This window comes from Theobroma cacao, chromosome 9 (assembly GCF_053813885.1).
Source record: "Theobroma cacao isolate CCN51 chromosome 9, ASM5381388v1, whole genome shotgun sequence".
Taxonomy (NCBI): Eukaryota; Viridiplantae; Streptophyta; class Magnoliopsida; order Malvales; family Malvaceae; genus Theobroma; species Theobroma cacao.
The window spans coordinates 9,768,462-9,786,957 of NC_142647.1; the positions used below are offsets into that span (position 1 = coordinate 9,768,462).

General features: G+C 37.2%; 1 protein-coding gene across 1 annotated transcript; it reads left to right on the forward strand.

Annotated features, from left to right (window-relative positions):
• The first annotated feature begins 16,652 nt into the window (after positions 1-16,652).
• LOC148760701 (aspartic proteinase CDR1-like) lies at positions 16,653-17,936 on the forward strand. The gene has a single exon (XM_088809458.1). The coding sequence runs from the start codon at positions 16,653-16,655 to the stop codon at positions 17,934-17,936; it is 1,284 nt and encodes a 427-aa protein (XP_088665584.1).
• The last annotated feature ends 560 nt before the right edge of the window (positions 17,937-18,496 follow it).

Genomic DNA, 18,496 nt, shown 5'->3' on the forward strand with positions numbered 1-18,496 from the left:
GAGATAGGCTTCTAGGATCAACGGTTCAAATGATTTTTTGGGGAGGGTTACTGAATCTTAGTATTAGGTTTAGGGTATAATTTTGTTCTCGTGATGCTTGGTAAAGTTTTTATGTAGCTAATCGACTTTTAGCAAATGTTCAGGGCATTAAAGTTCCAAGGATAGTCTTTTTAAACTCTAAGTTGAAGATCGAGAGTGGCATACTAGCGTTGAAATGATTAATAAAATTAAATGTTTTTCAAAAAAAAAAAGTCAATTAAAACATAGCGCGTCTCACAATTTTATTGGAAGCATTGGACACTTTGCTTATTTGACTAACAATGTTGTTTAGTGTGCAAATTGTTAAATAGAAGCAAATTAGTTCAAGTACTTAATTCCAAATTTTTATTCTTTAAATAACAAATTGAGAATTTGATTATAATTTGAACACCAAATATTTAATTAACCCTTTAAACCACAATGCAAATTATGATATCAAACTAAAGCCATAGTTAAAGAACCAAATTTACTCTTAAATTTATAAATTTTACTTTTAAAACTTTAAAATTTTTTAATTTATTTATTAATAAAATGATAGTGCATGATTTATTAATGGTTAAAAGACCTATCAAGTCCATGTACTATTCAATTTTGTTCAATTTAGTCATTATATTTAAAATCAAAGCAATTTAGTCTCTCAATTTTGAGAATTGAGTCAATTTAGTCCCTCCCCTTAACGATATCCAATTTTATCGTTAAAGGATAGCGTCAGCGCTGACGTTAGTATTGACGTGTCACATTTTGATGACTTGGTATGCCACATGACACTGAGTGTGACATGACAATGCCACATTGCACTATAAGATGACGTGGTAGTGCTTACGTGGCACTGACATGCTGACATGTTAGTGACACGTGTTAGATCAAAAAAATTTTGAAAAAAAAAAAATTCTACCATGTCATAGGAAATAAATTGAATAAAAAGATGTAGTATAAGGACTAAATTGAACAATATTGAGATATTGAGGTATTAAATTAAAAAAATATTTAAAAAATATAAATATTTAAGTAGATTATTGATATGCTTATTAATAAGTCAAATATTTAGGTGTAAAAGATTTATGGTGTTAAAAAATATATATAAATATTTCTTACTTGATTATTTGATTCTAGAATATGTAAATTAATTTATCTTTTTTAACAAATTTAAGTTTGAATTCTCCGTCTATAAAAAAAATTTTGAAAAAAATTTCATACTTGAAGTCAAATTTATATGGATAACTTGTATTACGTTAAAATAAAATAATATAAAATGACTAAATAAATTCCTTTTTCTTCTATATATAATAGTATAAAAATTTAAAATTTATTTAACTTAGTTTTTAACTTGAGCTAAAGTCAAATTAGCAAAATATACTGATTTAATTTTTTTCTTTTAAAAAAATGAAGAACGAAAATATAAAGTTAACGATGATTATAAAAATAATTCCTCATTCTGACTTACTTAATTTGTATATCACAAACCTCTTATTATAACCATAGACTCTAAGCTCCACCCTTTCAATTTTTTTATTTATTTTTTATGTTTTTATTTTATTTAATATTTCAAGTTATAATTTGAAATTTTTTATATTAAAGACTGCATTTATGGTTGATAAAGTTAAATATAGCTATAAATATTTGTACCATTTTATTTTATTAACAATTTTTTTGTCGATTCAAATTAATAATTTAAATTTAAATTTAGTAGAATTTGATTGTGGTATTTGAATTTAAATAAAAACATTTTATAAGAAATTTTGAGTAAATTTAAATAAAAGGTAAATTGGGTAAGAGTTGAATAATTTCAAAAGAATGTATATTTGTAAATTGTGAAAGTTGTAACTAAATCAATATATTGAGTAAATTTAAATAAAAGTTAAATTGGGTAAGAATTAATGAGACGCCATGGAGGGAATCTGTGACACGCTAGAGTTAAAGGTTGGTGACACACCATAGTGAGAATCTGTGACACGTCAGCATTTAGAGTTGGTGAGACGCCATGGAGGGAATCTGTGACACGCCAGAGTTAAGAGTTAGTGACATGCCATGGTGGGAATCTATGGCACGTCAGCGTTTAGAGTTGGTGAGACGTCATAGAGGGAATCTGTGACACGCCAAAGTTAAGAGTTGGTGACACGGCATGGAGAGAATTTGTGACACGCTAGCATTCAGAGTTCATGAGGCGACATGGAGGGAATCTGTGACACGTCAGAGTTCAGAATTGGTGACACACCATGGAGGAAAATTGTGACACGCCAGAGTTCAAAGTTGGTGACATGCCATGGTCATAGTTTAGAGTGTGTGACACGGCATTGCTTGAAAAGCTGACACGCCATGGTCATGGTTTAGAGTGTGTGACACTGCAGTGCTTAAACAGCGGACACGTCATGGTTTGAAGTAGAGAGAGAAAAAAAAACGAGCAGTTAACATGGTAATCGTTTGGACTTTCATTGAATTAATTCCCCTTTTTCAGAATAAATAAGAATATTACAAGGCCATTTTTCATTTTAAACAGTTATTTTTCAGAATTTCTAACGTTTGTGTGATTCATTTCTCATTCCCGTTGGTACCGGAGTGTTCGAGAAGGCTCTTTGCAAGCGTAACAGCATCACAGCGCCAGCAACAATGTCTGCCATGAGTGAAGAGGTCAGTGAGTCTCAAATTAAAACATTCATGTGTTCGTTAATTTTTTTGGTTTTTTGTTGGGTTTGTTTGATATGTTCGTGTTTTTTGTTTTGTTTTACAAATGTTTAGATTGTGTTTTCTTGCTGGTTTGATGGTTGTTTGGGGTTAAGTCGTAGTGGTTTTAGGGGTTTTGGGTGTTTACCGTGTGACGCCATTGTTATTATAGTTAGTTATTGGCGTGTCAGGTTTATATGATTTGATTTGATATGCATAGCGTGTGACAACATTTTACTTGATATGCATAACGTGTGACAACATTTTACTTGATATGCATGGCCTGTGATAGCATTTTACTTGATATGCATGGTGTGTCACAACATTTTACTTGTTATGCATGGCGTGTCACAAGATTTAACTTGTTATGCATGGCGTGTCACAACATTTTACTTGATATGCATGGTGTGTCACAACATTTTACTTGTTATGCATGGCGTGTCACAACATTTTGCTTGCTATGCATAGCGTGTCACAACATTTATTCCTTATTTATGTCTTCAGTATACCTTGTTGCACATGACAGCTTAACTCACTAGTGCATGTGTGCCATGTTTTGCAGATCCAATGCAGACAGTATGAGGATCTTGACAATTTGCTGATCATGTCGAAGGAGAAGTGGGCATTCAACATCGCAATTAACACCCACTGTAAGTGGTCGCAGATGCATTACATCACAAAGACTCTCCAACAAAAGTGGGAGTACAATGCAGTTAAGCGTACGTGCTTCGAAATGCTCCTGGACGTCTATCCATAGGGGTACTTTTACGCCGGTCTCTTGCACAACATCATGATTCGCCGGATCACTAAGAGCCAGTCAATGGACCCCAAGCTATGGTTTGCCACTGGCAAGAGTAAGGCACGGCTATCAAAGTAGGAGTTCTACCTCATCATCGGGCTGAAGTTTGGTCCAATGCCTGATGTGTTCAGACTACCGTACGAGGTTACTGCGGAGGGAATTCATGACAGATATTGAAACGGGTAAAAGAGCGTTAAGTTGCAAGCTTTACTTGATACGTTTCGCGAGGGTAACTTCCAGCGACCAAGAGACGCGACCAAGATGGCACTCGTCTTGATTGCAAATAACATTTTATTTGGTCAAGACTACCGTAGACGAGTGACGCCTTGGTTGCTGTCATTGGTGAAGGACATCGACCCTTGGAATGTCTTCCCATGGGGGCACTATGTTTGGAAGTTGACCTTGGACTACCTTTTGAAAGGGTTCGAAGTGCCTAACTCAATAGTGACAAAGGAAACTCGGTTATGCTACAACATTTACAGATTTGCATGGGTGATACAAGTACTATCACGTAACATTTTTTAGTTTCCTTTAGAAAAAATAATTTATGGGTGCACTCGTTTATGATTTACGGTCTGATAATGGTTACATTTGACTTGCAGTTCTAAGCAATGAAGGATATTTCGGCCCTCTAAAAATAGTTGCCCCTTCTAGTTCGAAAGACAACGTCTACCCACGAATGTGCAGATGAGATTGCAATCAGAAGCCAAAAGACTTCTACAAGGCAATTCGGAAGTTGGAGTCATCTGACCATGTAAGTGAAAAACTGTTAATTTTTGCTTTATGTTTGTATAATAATTTCCCCTATTCGATAATAACAAGATTTTATTTGTTTATTTGCAGTTGTGGGCACTGGAGACGTTGAAACCCATTGCAGATGAGGCCCTCTGGGAGTATTTTGTGGACCTTGATGTCCCGTTATTGGAGGGCCACGAGTACGTGCCAATAGAGCACATGGAGGATTGGTCGGATTAGGGCTTAGGTGTAAGGTAAAAAAGGAGAAGCTTGAAAGAGAAAAGAGTTTTTGGTGGCACGAAGCGGATGCGTACCGCTGCTGCTTTAGTTGATGAGCTATCGGGCCCTGAGTTGATGGACGAAGGGGACGACCGTAGTCAAGGCAGTGAACAGTCGGTAAGGACAATTCTAACAGTTTTGTGTTCTCCAATTCCATTTGTGATTATCAAATAACATTTCTATGTTTGCAGTTGAACCATGTGCCGGGAACTTCAGAACCACCCACCGATCTTCCTCAGACGCACAGTGGAAACGACCCGTCGATAAGATCGGTTTTAACGATTTGTGTTCTACATTATCACATATGTTTATCGAGTAACACAGTAATTTCTGTTATTACAATTTACAAAAATGATGAAAAGTCCTCAAGCACCAATCGGTTTGGCTCCACCGCAGACAACTAATGAGCCGCTAATAAAGATATTAAAGTTGTAACAGTTAATGTTCAACAATTTCATACATGATTATTGAATAACATAGTTATTTATGTATTTACAGTTTACGAAAGCAATGATAGGTCCATAAGCACCGATCGGTCCAGCTCCACCACAGACTGCTAACGAGCCACCGGTAAGGATATTAAAGTTGTAACGGTTAATGTTCAACAATTCCATACATGATTATTGAATAACATAGTTATATATGTAATTGTAGTTTACGAAAGTGACGACAGGTTTTTAAGCACTGATCGGTCTAGCTCCACCGCAGACTGCTAACGAGCCGTCGGTTAGGATATTAAAGTTGTAACAGTTAATGTTCAACAATTTCATATATGATTATTGAATAACACAGTTATATATGTCATTGCAGTTGACCTAATTGAGAACAGTCAATGATAGAGCAGTCACTACCCATTAACTCTGATGGATCATGCGCAAGCATGAAAAAGAGATGTTGGAGTTGAAGGCTTCAATTCAGTCATTGAGTCTAGTAATACAGACGCTTGAGGACTGTATCGTTGCTCGGATTCTTGATGGCCTTAAATCACAAGTACGTTATTCTATCTTTGCTTGTATTTTGGTGGTTTGCGTTTAGCAACTGTTTAGACTATGTTTTCTTGCTGGTTTGATGGTTTTTGGGGTTAAGTGGTTGTGGTTTAACTGGTTTTGGTCATTAGCGAGTCAGGACATTTGTATTATAGTTAGTTATTACCGTATCAGCCTTAGTGTGTGACAATATTAGACTTGATATGCATGGCGTGTTAGAACATTTTACTTGTTATGCATGGTGTGTCACAATGTTTGATTTGATATGCATGGCGTGTCAAAACAATTTGCTTGTTATCCTTGGCGTGTCACAACAATTTGATTGTTATGCATGGCATGCCACAACGTTTAACTTGTTATGCATGGCGTGTCATAACATTTTACTTGTTATGCATGGCATGTCACAACATTTTACTTGATATGCACGACATGTCATAACATTTTACTAGTTATGGTTTGTGGTATTTTATGAGCTAACTAACGGTTTTTCCCATTTTGTAAGATGGTCCATTTCAAGATGCTAGTTTGAAGCACGATGATGCTGATGATGGGCAGCATCATGAACCTGGTGTTCACATTGACAATGACGTTTTTGGTGCTGACGGAGAGCACATAACTCATGTCGATGACGTCATCGATGAAGCTGTGGCAGTGGATGTCACCTTTCAATTAGATGATGCTGAAGGAGAGCACGTTCCTCTGCGTGAGTCCATTATCGATGCATCTGCTGGAGGGGATGGGGACCCTGACTCAATCGTGGCTGAAGGAGAGCATCTTCCTCCTGTCGATGCATTCATCGAGGTAATAGCAGGAGCTATCGTTCTTTATCGTGGGAGCACTTCTGATGCAGTTGAGATACGATCATCGTCACTAGAGTCATCTGCTGTCCATCATGGTGCAATAGAAATTTTAGACCCAACTAAGCAGGCACGGCTGAAAATGGCAAGCAAATACATGGCAAGCGCGTATGTCAACCCTTTAGTGACCCGTCGAGATGTGAGGGATACAATTGTAGAAGCCTACGAAGCTTTCAAGAAAGATGAGTACTCGAGGTAAGCTCATAAATAACATTGCAAATATTATTTTTTAATGAAACATTAATCTACTAAGACTTTTGAAATTCATTATGTTACATATGCAGGCGTAACATCGGCGTCTTAAAGGATCAAGGGGCTGACTTTTTCATAACTGTAAAGGATCCCAATGAGGAAATGACAAGTGAACATATCAATGCATGCCATAGCCTACTCTGCAAGCGAATGACAAGGCCGAAGTCGAAGCTGCACACTACCCGTGCATGCGTGGTTGACATGACATTCTTCTTAAGTTTATTTGAAAATTGTTTAATTCTATAAATACTAAGTTTTTGATTGCATGAAGTGTAAGCTAATGTTTACATGTTTCACAGGACACCATCCGTATGCTACACATGAAATTTCCAATAGAAGATGCCAGGCCACAATGCAAATTCTAGATGAGTTACGGGGGTACGTGGAGGGTGAAAGGCCGACATACGGTAAAAAATGGGAAGATAATGATTTCATCCTCGCACCTTGCAATGTTGGTGGGCATTGGGTGGTTGCGAAGATTGACTTGGTGAGGTGGACGATCAAGGTGCTAGACTCCGTAAAAACTTCGGATATGAAGGATAACAGAGTTCGTGTGAGTCAGATGACACCTTTGACGACAATGATGCCATTCATCTGCCACCAAGCCGATTATTTCAACAACACATGTCGGAAGAGACGGGATTTGACGCTGATGCCATTGGATATTCATTTGCCAAAAGCTAAAGTGCATCTGCAGAATGATAGTGTCAGCTGCGATATGTTCATGATAGGGTACATGGATAATATTTTGCAATCAAAATAGATCAGAGTTAAGTAGAATATGATTGCAAAAATGTGTCGGCAATACGCTCTAGAAATTTTTTCCAACAGTTGTGAGAGCGAACCTTCAACATATAGGCTTTTGTCTGTACATTTATTGTATAAAGAATTACTTTTATACAATTAATTTTATACATAGTATTTTTTGTGTACACAATTTATTTTATACAATTTATTATATACAGAATTAATTCTTTCTGTATACACAATATATTTTTTACAATTATTTTATACACAATTAATTTTTTGCCTATACACAATTAATTTGATACAAAGAATTTTTTTTCTTTTCTATACACAATATATTTAATTTGATACACAGTCGCAAGAAGTCAGCGTGTGATGCTATAAATCTGCTACCACTTAACGTGTCCCCACATACATCTGCTTGCACTCAGCGTGTCACCCCATAAATCTGCAAGAAGTCAACGTGTCACACCGTAAATCTACTAACACTCAACATGTCAGCCGATAAATCTGCTTCCACTCAGCGTGTCAGAACAATTGGGTCGTGCCGTGTCATGCCATAAATCTCCAGATACACAACGTGTGACGCCATAAATCTGCTTCCACATGGCATGTCATAACAATTGGGCCGTCGTGTGTGACCCCACGATACTGCACCAAGTTAGCCATGTCACGCCATAAATCTGCTTGCACTCAGCGGGTCACAACTGTGAAACAGCGTCTCACGACTGTGAAATAGCATGTCACGACTCCGGTGGTCTCTATACTCAACCCAAGTTGGCATTAATTAATTTCCAGGTTTGTTGTCTTTCTCTTCGAGGCACGTCGGCTGCACCAGCCCAACATTACATTGATTAATATTGAATATATAGATTTTTCCATCCATCTAATTGCATCTGCAGCATGAGAGTTTTGTTTCATGTGGATTGTTCTGTTTAGATGATGAAATTGAATGATTGGTGTCCATGTCATTGAGATCACCTTTCCACTTAGGAATTAAGCCACAATAATTAAATCCAAGGTCTCCGCTCATCTCTTAATTGGGGTTCAACTTGTTCTTTATTGGTTGTTACATGTATATATATTCCCTGATGAAATCGTTTCCTGCCTTGTTGTGCTTTTCTCAAACCTTCCATAACCAAATCTTTGATTCTTTATGTTTAAGTAATGTTTTCAAACTTTCCCCTTCCCTTCCATTTCCACATACTATTTCGTGCTTAGCCACTCCATCCATCCATCCTCCCTTATTTTTCCTGTTGTTTTAAGGCCAAAATTCTATCCTGCCATTATAAAATAGTACTTATAAAATTACACACCAGTACTACTAATTTTGTGCTTATTTTTATATATTGTTAGTTATTGGCATGTCAGCGTTAGCGTGTGGCAACATTTTCCTTGTTATGCATGGCGTGTTAGAACAATTTAATTGTTATGTATGGCATGTCACAACGTTTAACTTGTTATGCATTGAGTGTTTAACTTGTTATGCATAGTGTCAAAACAATTTACTTGTTATGCATGGTGTGTCAAAATAATTTAATTGTTATGCATGGCGTGTCAACGTTTAACTTGTTATGCATGGTGTGTCAGAACAATTTACTTATTATACATGGCGTGTCAGAACATTTTGCTTGTTATCCATGGCGTGTCAAAATATTTTGCTTGTTATGCATAACGTGTCATAAAATTTTACTGGTTATGCATGACGTGTCACAATACTTTACTTGATATGCATGGCGTGTCACAACATTTTACTTGTTTTGCATGGTGTGTCTCACATTTATTCCTTATTTATTTCTTCTGTATACCTTGTCGCACATTATGGCTTAACTCACTGGTGCATTTGTGCCTTGTTTTGTAGATTAAACGCAGACAATATGAGGATCTTAACATTTTGCCTCTCCAAGAGACAGGGGAGTTCATGCAGTGAAGCGTACGTGTTCGAAATGCTCCTAGAGGTCAATCCACAAGCTTCATCTATCAAACTTTGACCTTACTTGCATGGTTGAGTTGATTGTAACCCGGTACAGTTTTCCTAGCACCCCAGGGGAAACATACATGGGTTTATCAACCCTCTGTATGAAGTGTGGAAACTCCATTGGTTTCAGGGATCGAGCCATCTCAGCTGATACTCCTATCTTTGCAAAATCAACAGCCATAGAGTGCAGAGTTGCCAATTCTAGGCTGGATCGAGACCTCGAATCATGGACCTAAAATTGGTAACTATTCACTATATGGTTGTTGATTTTGCAAAGACAAGAGCACCAGCTGAGATGGCTCGATCCTTGAAACCAAGGGAGTTTTCAAACTTCATGTAGAGGGTTGACAAACCCATGTATGCTTCCCTTAGGGTACTAGGAAAACTGTACCGCACTACAATCAACCCAATCGTGCAAGTAAGGTCAAAGTTTGATAGACAAAGCTTGTGGATAGACATCCAAGAGCATCCCGAAGAACGTAGGCTTCATTGCATTAAACTCCCCCATCTCTTCGAGGGTCTTTGTGATATAATGCAACTGTGACCACTTACAGTGGGTTTTAATTTGAGTATGGATAAGCATATGAGAGCCGAAATCCCCCAAATTAAAATATCAAGTTAGTCTGCATGTCAGGCCAAGTTTGTATGCACTCAGTGTGTCACCACAAGACTTGTAGGCAGAATGCTCTTAGTCGACTAACTGATATTGGCGAAATTTAATTACTCATGAAATAGAAAGGAATTTCATTGTAAGAACATAAACAGTTAAATCAAATGAAATAGAAAGTAATTAAATCAAATCATTAATTGTTTAATACAAGTGGTAATAAAATGTGACAAATGGGGTAACAGTATAGGGACTTTATCTCTTAATATTGGTAGCCATTCCATGCTTGTTGTTCCTTCATAAGATTTGTGTAGGCACTTGTACTTAATGTTGTCATTGTAGTTGAATTGGTTTTGCTTTACGGATTTGTTTGCTCGGTCATTCTATGAGCCACTTTTAGCTACAAAATTTATTGCTAAACATTTCAGGCAGATAAGCTTGTCAAGGCTCCTGTTTGATGGAGATTGTAATCGGAAACATTCTTACAAACAATGTAAAAATGCACTTTAACACAATCTTGATCAGATAGAGGCCTTGACAAGCTTATCTGCCTGAAATGTTTGGCAACAAAGTCCGTAACTAAAAGTGACTCATAGAATGACCGAGTAGACAAATCCACAAAGCAAAACCAATTCAACTACAATTTTCAAACACATTTAGTTAGGTGGACAAGTTGTCTTCATCCACAACACACCCTACATTTTCAGACATTGTCCTTCGTATTGGACAGTTGTTGCGTGTGTGACTAGTTTATCTGCAACTTGAACATGTTTTGGGTTGGCGCACTCGTGGAGGCATCGATTGACTTAGAGATGGTGCCGGATTTATGGATGGAACTGCAAATGGGAATGGGTAGTTTTGTCTGTTATGCCCGTACCTCTTGCATTGTGACAGTTGATGGAATCCTTTTCCTCCTAGGTCTTCTCATTTGGACTTGCCAAGGTGAGGGCAAGATAGCAATTTGTTTCACATGAGAGGGGATGTCCCACTCACTAGGATGCCCTACCGGCCTAATGGATCCTAAATAACCCTCCACCAAAATGGTTGTCTGGTAGTAGTCAGCGCAGAATTCAATGGCTTCACAATTGCATTTACTGAAAAACACAATAAACTCAATCTTCAAGCACAATGTAAATGCTACGTCAATTACAATTCAAATAAGAAATAAAGATATTCTGACCTTATTGCTGCAATGGCATGGCTGCATGGCAGTAAATCTGTTTGGAACTCACAACATGAACATGTCTTCCTGAACAGGTTTACAAGTCCGTCCATCTTCCCGTCTTTAACTTTGAACTCCACTCGATTGATAAGCTTAACTAGAAAACGATGTGCATCATTGAACCGTTTGCTCAACTTATTGGCAACCTAAGGGCTGAGGGGTGTGGTCACCTTAACGACTTCCTCGTACCGATCATGGAATCAATGCTGGAATATTTCTCTAATGAACTTGATCAAAACAGTTATCGGCATTTATCTTGCATGCTTTAAGCATGAGTTAACACATTTCGCAATGTTGGATGTCATCATTTGGTATCCCCTTGCTGGTGAACATGCACGTGCCCATTTCTCAAGCCCTATTCTCATAAGGTTAGTGTGGGCTCCCAGGTGAATCTGTTATAGCTAGTTCATATGTCTGTTGAAATCGGCCACCTTATAGCAATCTCGAGCAAGGGTGAAAAGCATACAAACATCGTTCGTGCTTGAACTTGTTTTTAAAGTTTTATTTCAAGTGGTAACCGTATAAACCATGGTGCACTTTTAGGTATGCATTTTGGATTGCTTTCTTAATGCCGAGATGCTGATTAGAAATGAACATAGTGTTTTCAAGATAACTAACCGCATCACGCAACTTGCTAGAAAACCACGTCCATGAGTCTTCATCCTTAACATGGCTAATGCCAAACGCAACTGGATATACAAGCTCGTTCGCATATTTGCATACAATGACAAAACAGAACACCTTTGAACCTGCCTTTCAAATGTGTTGCAACAATTGCAACCGTAAGTCACATTACATCCCTAAACCCCCGAATACAAGCCTCGTATGACTAGAAATAATATTTGAAACTTTCTTCCTCATCAGTAGCCACTGCAATCATTGTGTTAGGATTTTCTTGTTCCAACATATAAAAATACGAGGGTAATAGTTGAAATGACTCCTCCGGTGGACCGAAAACAAGCCTCTCCGCATACTCCTTCACTTGCCAAGCCTTACCATACAAGCATTCCAATCCCCACTGAATCCTAATCTCACAAATTATATCCTTAGGTCTCAATGCTACTCCATTAGCCCGAAGCTTGTGTGATATAAGTTCACTAATAATCTTCACACTTGTAGTTGAAAACTGCCTTTGCAAACCATCAACGGTACAGGTGTGTACTTTGTGGAATGTTCGAACTTGCCAATATTCTCCTCTATCAGGTAACTTCGTTGCATGCACACTGAACTTGCATGCCTTATCCTTGCAACCAATTTCATAATGAGCTTTACATGACCTTTCTACTCTTATCGCAAATTTCTCTTTTATAACCAACATGTTCAAAGCTCGTTTTAACTCGGCCTTCAATAAAAACATTCTTCCTTTGTATAAGCTATTTTCAGCATATGTCGACTCCTCAGTGGTAATTGTTTGGAAGGAGAACCTTTTTGCAGCTGCAATTACCCACGTACGAGATATCCCTGCATTTCTCTTTTCCTGATCACTATCATCGAGCAATGTATTAAGGGAACGAATCTCGTTTTCACCAGCGATGGGGTTATTGTATATGGGGTCATCACACTGAACATCTCCTACATCAACACCTCTAACAGGTTCCGTTTCACCTTCAACATTATTGCAAATTGGAATGTCATTGTCATAAAGGCAGTCATCGTTTGAACTGTCATCTTGCCACTGTTCAAGCCCATCATCTAAAGTGTCATCAAATCTATCTTCACTAGCAGCTAACAAATCCTCATTTCCCTCATCAAATGCAGTATTATCCTCCAGTGTCATAGTGTCACCCTCCAACCTCATATTGTTGTCCTTAACTGTCGTATTTTCATTTGACAATGGCATTACACACTCTACAGTTTCACCCGATCGTTGCATTTATTCGAGAGAAGCAAGAAATTGGTTTGATACATATCCTGATCGAAATTGTGCAGCCAACTATTTTGTGAATGTCGTCTGTCTACCGGGTTGCACAAACTCTTGTGCATACCTCAATTGCCATTGTTGTGGGTTACGGACCAAATGCTATGGTATATGTGAAGCATTGTAAATCTCATTTTGATTGAGCTGATTACCATGTTGTCCAACTTCTTCATGTGATATAATATTTGTTTGGAGTCCCTTAATGCTGACATACACAGCCGGAACATTCCTCTGTTCTAGTAGAATTAATGCAACATCCTCATCGTCCTTGATAATTGGCCGTGATAGCTCTCCAGGTGTACTGATCAATGCATGTAACTCAATCTCATCAATTTTTGAGTTTACCCCAACAACATCTTCAACCAACTTCATCAAGCCCACAAACGACAAATCACTCCTAACCCTCTACATTCGTGACTCACCACCCTTATAAATGCCATCCACCCACTGACCATCGTGTCTTATCACAAGTTGCACAATTGAAACCCCATTGAAATTTTGAAAAAAAAAATATTGTTAATCATTTTACACAATACATGCTGTGATCAAAAATTTGTCAGTCGTGTTGTTACACGCCATGCATATAACGTAAAATGTTATAACAGGCTATGCATATCAAGTCAAATGTCGTGACACTCCATGCATCAGTATCGTGACACGCCATGCATCACTGTCGTGACACACCATGCATCACTGTCGTGACACACCATGCATCATTGTCGTGACACACCAATCACTGTAATTACTGAGTCATTACACCAACAACCGTGACACGCTACAAACCCAAAAAATCAGTTTACTCACAACACGCCAGGAACAATTATAACACGTCCAAAACCCAAAAAACCAATTAACCCACGACAAGCCAAGAACAGCCGTGACACTCTAAAAACCCATAAATTCAGTTAACGCATGACACGCCAAGAACAGCCGTGACAAGCTAACAACCCAAAAAACTAGTTAACTCACAACACGCTAGGAATAGCCGTGACACGATAAATAACCCTAACACATGTTATAGATGCATGGCGTGTAACAACTCTAGGCAATGTTTCTAATCCATCTTCTAATTTACACCAAATGTTTCAAAAATTTAAGTGTGTTGTAGAAATAAACCCAATAACATGTACCTTGATGTCATCTCTACTATAGGGTTTGTTAATCTACGACAATGTGGCCAGATACCGAGAGATAGACCATAGCTCGATGACGATGGTGCTCAATAAAGAGTTGGCAGAGCTCTTATAGTTCAGAGATCTAAGAGAGTTGACGATGATGCTACTCAACAGAAACTTGCTAGAGTTGAGACAGTTTAAAGAGTTGAGAGAGAAAGATGACCGAGCCCAAATAGCTACGCGCATTGATTTTTATTTTTTTCTATTTTCTCTCTAGTGAGAGGCAGATAACTTAAACAATTGAGCATTTATTTGAAAAGATGTTTTTAAGGGCATTTTAGTCTACTCATGCTTATTTTTGGCTAGAAACAGATAACTTTATATGAGTGGTTATTTCTGAAATCACCTTATCACGAGATCCTTTTCTCACAATTTCCTTTTAAAGGTATTTTTTTTCCTCTCTATAGGATCATAATCCTATTGTTCTCTCTAATGGCATGATTGGTAGGGCCTTTGGCCTTTTAAATTCTTTAATTTCTAGCTTGATGACAATAGCTTCCAACGACTTATGGACTTTGAATGGAATTCTTTCTTATCTTCTGCTAATTGGGATATGAATATCTAAGAGAAGCTTAAGTATTTTAAATCTAAAATTAAAAGTTGGCATCAAAATTCTTTAGGTAATGTTAATGATAAAATTTCTCATCTTGAAAAGATCATTCAAGAGAAAACTCTTTTGCTGCAAGTTGATCCGTCCGTAACTCTTTTTTCTATTGAGATTTTTAAGTTGAAAATTGATCTATGGAAACTTTATACTACTGAAGCGAGGTATTGGCACCAGAAATCTCGACTTAAATGGTTCTTCGATGGTGACCACAATACCAAATTTTTTCATACTGTAGCTTCTAACCGAAGAAGGAAGAATTTTATTGATAAAATTTCTTTCCAGGGGATTGAGATCTTTTATCGGAAATCTATATTGGATGCTATCACTAGTCATTTTAAGAGTCACTATTTGGCTGCATCAAAATAACATGGTATTTCAAGGAAAGGTTTCGGATCTTTGTCAAGTGTATGAGTTGCCTTAGCTAAGGGTATCTCAATGGGCCAAGGCTAAGTAGCTGTTATGTGTTCTTCAATTGTCAATCTTATATGTGATCCTACTTGTATAAGTGTTCTTAAAGGAAAGCTGAGTGCCAAATTTTCTTGTACCTAGGTTAGGCCTCATGTGGGCTTCTTAAGATTTAAGGCCAATGGCACCTCTAGAGGTTGCCCTAGTCTTGCTTGTATGGGAGGTGTGCTAAAGGACTGTAGCGGTAATGCCAAACTTTTATTTTCTAAGTCCTTAGGAATTGATGACTCTAATCTTTCTAAAATCATGGCTATAAAGGAAGCTTTTGTTCTTTTTGTGGCCTTTTCTTGGGCTTCTTCCCATTCTTTGATTATTGAATTTGACTCCATGAATGTGGTTAAATGGTGTAATAACCTAAAGACTGTTCTATGGTGAATGAAAAGTAGCTTAAATTTGATCAATTGTTATAAAAATATTATTGCTCATTGGACTGTTGTTTAGCTCCTCGAGATGGCAACAAGTTGGCTGACTGCGTTGCTAAAGCTGGTGTGGATAGACCTTTTGATTTCATTCAAGTTTTTTAGTTTTTGAGGTGGTTCACTTGCTATTTTGCTTCTTCTTTCTACTATTACTCCTTCTGTTCCTTTGTTTTTGGCTTTTTCTTTCTCTAATTCATTTTGCTGTGGCTACTGCCTTTGTCTGTTTTTGTTCTTTTTTTTTTTTTTGTCCTTGGCTATCTTTGGACTTGTGTTTTTGTTCTATATTGTTCAATGCCCTGCATCTGGTTCTTAATAAATTCCTTTTGCTATTACATGTATATTTTTATCTTTATGACCTTCTACTTCTCACTTTTTACTGCCCAATTACTTTATGACAAGAATTATTTCGAAAAGGGTAATTTATAAATTTTAAAAGTATGTATTATCGGAATGTTTTGTTAATTAATTCAATAATTAGTTAATATATTATCTGTTCAGGGATATGATAAAAAGTTAGATTATAATGCAAATTTTGATTAATAGGCAATATAAAATCAATTTTCACTCTGAATTAGATGTGAATGATTTACTGATAAATGAATAGTTACCTCTAAACATTTAAATAAGTCACCAGAGCTAACCTAAAAGTATATATGTATTAAACTCTCTAACCTAAATTGGGCAATTTTTGAATCACATTCTCTTTTTACCCTTATCTATCGAACACGAGCCAAAGATCATGAGCAACCTAGAAATATTAATAATGATTGTATGTACTTTTAGGTTGCTCATGCTTTTTAATTTAAGTATCCACCTTTGCCTACCTATGCCTATATATAAGATGGATGCTGATGGCAAAGTCCGCAATCAAAGAATACAGAGTGGTCTAAAGATTACAAAGTGGTCATGGCACAAATCCAGTCCCTCTTTTTAGCCTTCACAATTTTAAGCTTGAGTGGTCCAATCATACTAGCAGTACCATCTGATCCAAGAAGGTTGGTTGTTAATCTCATCCATCAAGACACCATTCACTCCCCTTTTCACGGTAAGAGTGAAGACTTAGCAACCCGTCTAGAACGCACCCTACAAATTAGGAGAACATTGCCAACCACTGATATCCAGGCTGACCTTGTTCCTATCCAAAACCTCTTTTTCGTAAATTTTTCTATAGGCCAGCCACCTGTTCCTCAATTAGCACTAATGGACACTGGGAGCAGCCTTCTATGGCTCCAATGTCAACCTTGTCATCGATGCTCCTATCAGAACAGTCCAATATATGATTCTAGGAGCTCCTCAACGTATACTATGTTGCCGTGCAGTTCCAAGTATTGTACCTATTCCCAACCTCTCAATTGCACCTCGTCCATTCCGTGTTTTTACAACCAGCAATATGTTAACGGTGTTGGTTCAATGGGAAACCTTGCCCAAGAGCAGCTTAGTTTTAGAACATTTGATGATGGCTTGGTTGTCGTGCATGATGTCATATTTGGGTGCGGTTTCAGTAATGGAGACCTCCAAGGGAATAAGCAAATGAACGGAGTGTTTGGACTTGGCTTCGAACCCGTATCATTGGCTACTCGACTAGCTAAGTTTTCATATTGTATTGGCAATGTTATAGATCCTAGCTATATTCATAATAAATTGTTTCTGGGTGATGGAGCTGGAGTCGAGGGAGATTCAACTCCTTTGAAAGCAATTGATGGCCAGTATCATGTTCTTCTCGAAGGCATTAGTGTTGGAGAGAAAAAACTTCCGATAGATCCTAATGTGTTCGAATGGAAAGGGGTGAACACCGGAGTGATCATTGACTTTGGTTCAGTTTCTACGTGGCTAGTTAAAGAAGCGTATGATGCAATTGTTAAGGAAGTCAAAAGTCTACTAGATCCTTGGTTGACTGAGACTTTTACGCAAAAAGATCATGTGTGTTACAGGGGAACAATAAATCAAGACCTCGAAGGATTTCCAACAATGACATTTCTCTTTGTTGGAGGAGCTGAATTGGTGCTGGACACGACAAGCCTGTTTTTTCAAATCAAACCTGATGAATTTTGCCTGCTTGTGCGGCAAATGATTGACAGTGATCAGTCTGTTATTGGCTTGATGGCACAACAAAATTACAATGTCGCTTATGACATTAATGGAAAGAAATTGTCTTTCCAAAGAATAGATTGTGAACTCCTAGCTGATTGATGAAGTGCAATTGCCCATACCAAGCAGAAAACACAAATTTCTTTTCTAGCATATTATTGTTCACAAGTAACATAAGGAAAACGTTTTTTTTATTAATATTTAAATTAATAATTATATTTGGACAATTGTTGCTTTTTTTTTCCAAGATTCGAGTAGTTAATTCATAATGAACTCACTTAACCAAGGGTTAATTATTAATAGCAATTAATTTCTTTTATATATTGAAAAATTAAAACATATTAGGGCATCTTTTGCATACATTTCATCTTAGTGAAATTAATTCCTCACGTCTTGATTGCTTTATTTCTTCCACTAGAAACCAGAACGGAGAAGAAGAAAACTTGTTTAGCTAAACCAGAAAAGATATAGTGTATTCTATGTACAAGAACAAAAATATAGTAGTATGAAGGAATTTCAAGAAAGCATTAAAACAAAACCAAAGGATACAAAGGCAGCTCATGTTTCATTTCGTTTTGCACTAACAAATTATCGAGTCATTGAATACGCATTGATAACTGTTGGGAGGTGGGTTTATCCTTTTAGATGAATTTTCCACTCCT

Excerpts from the sequence above, each read along its gene's own strand:
- LOC148760701 (XM_088809458.1), top strand. The coding sequence starts at position 16,653 with ATGGCACAAATCCAGTCCCTCTTTTTAGCCTTCACAATTTTAAGCTTG.